The sequence below is a fragment of the Chaetura pelagica genome, unplaced genomic scaffold, assembly GCF_000747805.2.
Source record: "Chaetura pelagica isolate M959 unplaced genomic scaffold, ChaPel_1.0 scaffold29, whole genome shotgun sequence".
NCBI lineage: Eukaryota > Metazoa > Chordata > Aves > Apodiformes > Apodidae > Chaetura > Chaetura pelagica.
The window spans coordinates 1809281-1815280 of NW_009970720.1; the positions used below are offsets into that span (position 1 = coordinate 1809281).

Sequence of the window (6000 nt, forward strand, 5' to 3'; positions counted from 1 at the left end):
AGAACAGCAGTGACTTTGTACTCATGTATCATGCAATTAATTTAACAAAGCCAAAGTATAAATATTCTATTGCATGTCTTTCGGCTCCCGCCCAAAATGCTACATAAAGATGCCCCAACTTCTGTGACTCATAGAAAGCAATTCAAGTAGGACACTTAATGAAGCAAACAGTAGGAAAAAAACCTCACCCAATGGTATTTCAGTGCAAGAGTCACTTTCCTGGGATACATACCTATAGCTGCATGAAAGTGAGACAAAGCATCTGCTAGCTGTCCAGCAGCCAGTAACTTCTTTCCCATTTCAAGCTGCTTTTCTACTTCGGCATTTATTCCACACTCAGCTCCTTAAAGAAAAAACAGAAGATTGATGACAGCTTTGAATGATTGGTTTGATTATACCAAACGCATATAGTGATAATACAATACATATAACAAACAGTTACTGATACAGAGGCACAAATCACGTCTTCGCATACTAAAATAACTTGCAGCCTAAAAAACAAGTAGCACATCTTTCCTGCCCTTAAATGGATGTCAAAGTAAATACATAAACACTGTAAAGCACTGCATTGTGAGAGAACACCAAATATGTATTTCTATTCCTGTCTACCCATACCGTAACTTATTTCACAGATTAAGCTTCTTACATCAACTACAAAAATCTGACAAAATACATTTCTGTGTGAACTCTCAATTTTAAAATAAGCTGGGAAAACACTCATAGTTTCTACATAGCAAATATAAAAAGTCTGTAAGCTAAATTTCATGATCCTACTGATAACTTAGGGCTCAACTGAGAATTGTTAGCTACTGCAGAGATTGGCTTATCATCTACTGCACTCTTGACTCATCGTTATAATTTTCAAGGCAAACTTTCCAGAGCACTTTTTTATATCAACAATTTAAATTCTCACTTCTTTTTCATTTAACCAGTAGTCTGAAAATCATATTAAATTGGTATGCTTTCACCATGCCAGTTTTCATTTTAAGCTAATAAATTGCTGCTGCTCAACCAACAGGGAAAGACCATTGTTGAGAATAAATGAAAAGCTAAGTGCAAATCCATGCTGTATATACATCAACTCAGCCAGAGAGGTTTTTCATTTGTACTGCTTCCAACATTTTTCAAGTCAAGACAGAATTTCACTACAACTTAGCACTTTATGACTATTAAAACTTTTACACTAGAAACATTTTTATTTTACTAAGAGTATATCCCATGCATAAATTTAGGCAAGGTAATATATTAAAATCCTGACTAAACACATTACATTAAAAACTATGAACTACAACTACTAGGTATCAATTCAATTCACTCAGGTTTCGTATCAAGCTAATTCAGGCAGGAACTTGAATTAGCACCACTGAGGTTTTTTCCTAAGTGTCTGAATAAAAATGTTACACTACACAGACTGAAGGAAAGCATATCAAACATGTCCACTGAAAAGTGCTTAAACAACCAAGTATTTATAATGAAAGAAAAATAATTTATCATCACCAAGGCATCAAGATTTTAGAACTAGCAGCTCTCATTTGCCTTCCTTACTCAGTAATACTGCTCATAATTCTTTTAATTACATGTTTTAAGAAAATTAATGAGCTGTCTATACTAAAATGAAAAAAATGCCCTCTGTAACCACTAAGGAAAAAGAAACCAACCAAAAACAAGCAACTATCTGCTAAAAGATTGATAATGTTTCAGCAAACTGGATTCAAGGCCTTCAATTTAGTTGTTTGCTTTAGAACAAAGATAGTAAACAAATTATTTTAATTAATGGAAATAAACTCCAGCCTTCTCATCAGTATTTTTTGTCTAAATTGGTGATCTTCAAATACTACTTACTTATCATGTTGTCAGTTTGGGAATCTTATTAAATGATGCATTTAAAAATCCATCCTAGGTATGTATAGCTCTGATGAAAATATAAATAGCTCCGTTGACAGTGGAGAAGTATAACTTCACAGTAATTTTTTCACACATAGTATTCTACCTCAAGGTAACTCTTATGTGAATGTCCAGTTTTCAGGAAAATTTATGTTCTTCTTTGCCATTTCTCTAGCTTAAATCTAACTTTGATCACTGATTAGTCCCATGTCCTTTAAAATGACAGTGCAAGCATTGTAGAGAAAAAAAAACCCAAAACAAACAACAACAAAAACTGGAAAAAAAAGCACCACAAATTTCCCTGGCTTTGGAAGTATACCAGCAACAAACTAGATCTCAAACCATAAAAAGTCTGAAATATTTAACATGAAATAAACAAGCAGAAAATTCTTAAACCCCATGGTTCCCATCTTTCCCCACATACAAATATCTGAAATCTTTCCAAACTTGTCAGGAGTGGTGTCCTAGAAGTGGGCTGTAAATTACTCTTGCTTGAACCTTCCATCCACCTAAACACGACATTCAATTTTCACAGTCTCAATCATCTCAATAATGTGAAGGACCGTGCGTCCCTGTTTCATATTTAGTCACATCAGGACATTTCCAGGAATAGATTTTTCCACAATTAAGATGTACCTGTACTACTCCTTGCCTTTCATCTACATTATGCTCAGTACAGTTTTGCAGTTACATAATACTTGAAACAGGAGAGACATTTTTTCCTTGAAAATACTGGAGATAATAAGTAAAGGAAATAAGAAACATGATCAATACTAGTAAATAGGTAAGTTAACAAAAGCAGAAGTAACACATATAGATAATTAACACTGTAAAGGACAGTAGGTTCCCTGCAGAACAAGACTAATTCTAATAGGCATATATGAAAACATGGCTATGTAAATTGCTGAACATCATAAGTGGATGTGGGACTCTACAGCGAGAGCCTATCTAGTCAGTATAACCATGATGAAAAGTGACATTTACCGTAACTACTCAAACACTGTACACTGACCTGATAGCTGGGCTATTTGCTCTTATAAATATATTGCCTATTAATTTTTTTGGCTGTAGGCAAACCATTTATTCAGAGAAACCACCCCACAGCAGACATCTCAAAACTGTTAACAAAAGCACAGGAGTCTAAGGACTCAATCTCCGTTTAACCTGTTTGGGTTCCTATTCACTCTTTGGTCAGGGAATGAACATAAGGACTAAAGTTCAACCAGAGGGAAAAAACCAACCCCACAGAGCTCTTTCCAACAGTCACTAGTGAGCTGGATACCCAGGGCCCAAAACTACACCTGAAGAAGATTTGTATGCTCCAGCAAGAAATTAAATTTATTCAAGAGATATGCAAGCATACTATTAATTTTTAAAACTTTGAAGTATTTTAATTTGCAATTAGTTCTAAAGCCTGCCTGATTGTTCTCTATTCACCAGTTACCTCAGATGACCACACACAAGAGCCTCAGCTGTCAAATCAAGGTAGATATTCTAAACACAGTCAGAATCTATAGTCCTGGCACTAATGCAAGAGTGAGAGAGCTTAAAACAAACTAAACCAAAAAAACACCAAACCAAAACCAGCAAAACCAAACTCCAAACCTGCTCCCAGATAAGAATTGGTACCAGTCCTGATAGCTCAAAGGAAGTAAATCAGAAAGCACAACAAAGACAAGCAGGTGCAGCTAACCAGTTTTTCCAGTTAAAAAAAACACTTCAAGTAAATTATAACTTCCTGGTAGGATTCTTGTTTTATTAAGAACAACTGGTCCCATTGTGTGGGTACCTAAGTATACAAACTTCAACTATATCCTCATATAATCAGTCACATCCACAGTGTAAAAAGCGTAAGAAAGTCTTCCAAATTGAAAAGAATGTCAAGATTTTACAATTTCCTACACACTCCACTTTTCCCCCTGTAGAATTTCTGCCACTTAAAAAAAAAATAAAAATCCTGTTCCCAGGCTGGACAAAGGGACTATGAATTAGTTTTGACTGTGTACCAGAAACAGAACTGTTTCAAGGACAAATACACATATCACTAATAACAAAACCCCAACAATTTAATCATTGTAATTAACACATGAGAAGGCTTATGATTGTCTAGTCATGCAAATAGAAGATCCTGCTTTTAGAGAATGTTTTTATTACAATGGACCTGCATTTAGTGTAGTAAGTCTTAAGTTTCATGTTACACAGGTTTGGGCTTTGCTTTTATGTGTGTTTGCAGATGTGTTTTTCAACTGTACAAAGTAAGAAGTGGACAAGCAACTACAGTTTCAGGAGCAATATGCAAAGCCTCACAAGAAGCCTCAGAGCATCCATTTGAGCCATCTGTAGCTTCCATCCATCAAGTTTTTACTTCTCCTGCTTGCTAAGTGAATAAATATAGCTAAGACTGTAAAACCGAAGAGCCACACCTCCCCACTGCCCCCACAAGTATCCCTTGCTATTCTGGTGAAGACAAAAATCCTCCCAAACTCAGGACAGAAACATATGGTGCAGAGGATTGGGGTGAAACACTTAAAAGGCTAGTGGTGTGACAAGAACAAACTAAGCTCTATATACTCAAAGCCCCTTTCTTCTTCTCCTTACTACATTTCCTTTCTTTTACTACTAGGAAGGAGAGGGGAAGAGGAATAATACTCCTCTATCCTCAGCTGCCTCTTTTTGTTGTGATTAGACAAACAGCCGTGAAGAACGAATCTTCCCACGAGGTGACCTGCGTCCAATGGGAGCTTATTCAGCACAAGTTCAGGTATTTGGAAAGCAGCAATTCAGGAAACAGAACAGTAAGGGCTGAACTGCAACCTGACACATCACCAAGTATTCAAAAAGCTTTTTACTGAACTTACTTACCAGCCAGGTATAAATTAGCATGCACAGACAGTAGCTGTAAGACGTAAAGTTAGTACAGGCTGATTGTTGCACTTACTCATGAATCGGACAGCACAACACAGACTTCCATTAACAAGGCAGCAAGACACAAATTTAAATGTGAAAATGAACACCTCTGAGTTCAAAGACCAGCAATATAGAGGGGCAGAGGGGAAAAACCAGATACTTAAATAATGTAAGCCCCCTAAATTACCTAAATACACACTCTGGAAAAGTAAGTTCAGTAAGTGAGATCCAGAATCATAACTCTTAATTCTATTACTGTACTACATATCTTTATTAACTGAAGTCAAGAAAATATACCCTACATTAGGAAATGTGGGTTTGCCATGTCTACATAGTCATATGCTTGAAATAGACCAGCAACTCCAAATAAAGAATCCTCGGCAGGAACATCACTGTCACAACCCTAGGGGGGAAATATATATATACACACACACACACATTCTGACCAGAATTATTGTTTTTCCTTTAACACTACCAGAATTTAGATCCAACAAAGCAATACAACACTACAGTATATAGAGCTATACTACAGAGCATCTTTACCACAGTGCATTCCTCCTGCCACTTGGCCAGCTGAAATACTCATTAGTTTAGGACATGGACTGAATTTCTTATGTCAAGTGCCAGTCAGTCTTAAGTCTATGGAGTTACTCTAACTATTGACAGCTTCAGTTCCACTTCAATCTGCCAGTTAAAGAACATTGCTCAGGTGAAGTTCTGCCTACATGCACAATTGTATAAACAAGTTATACATTTAACAGAAGCCTGTGAACATAGGTTGGACCACACAGGTGTTGCTGACAGTGTAATCTGAAAGCAAACAAGGCAAAAAAGCCTCCAAACTCGAAAACTGCGTAGAAATAATATATATAAGTCTGAAATTCCAGGCCGGTTCGGAAGGGGCCACTGCTGTCACACAGCTGCACTCGAGGTCACCATACTCCAGACCTCGCAGTAGCTGGCACCCCTGTCAGCAGGCCAAGGAAAACGAAGCACACATCAAGCTACTCTGAGCGGCACCGTCAGGAACTCAGATAAAACCGAACAGGTCACAAGCTGTGTCAGTGCCCTCGTTTACACACCCTCCGCAGGAGCCCTGACGAGCTGGCACTCCTCTACCTCCTTCTTCCTCACACCCTTTCCAGAAGCATTTCCCCCCGCCAGGACGTCCCGCGGGGCTTCCCCGCCGCCACGGCGGGGGCCGCCCCT

At 37.7% G+C, this 6000-nt stretch overlaps 1 protein-coding gene across 1 annotated transcript in view; it reads right to left on the reverse strand.

Moving 5' to 3' along the window:
• DNAJC3 (DnaJ (Hsp40) homolog, subfamily C, member 3) overlaps positions 1 to 6000 on the reverse strand; it is a 43409-nt gene that overhangs the window by 22841 nt on the left and 14568 nt on the right. Inside the window, 1 exon segment of the mRNA XM_010006353.1 lies at positions 233 to 373. Coding sequence (XP_010004655.1) covers positions 233 to 373 — 141 coding nt within the window.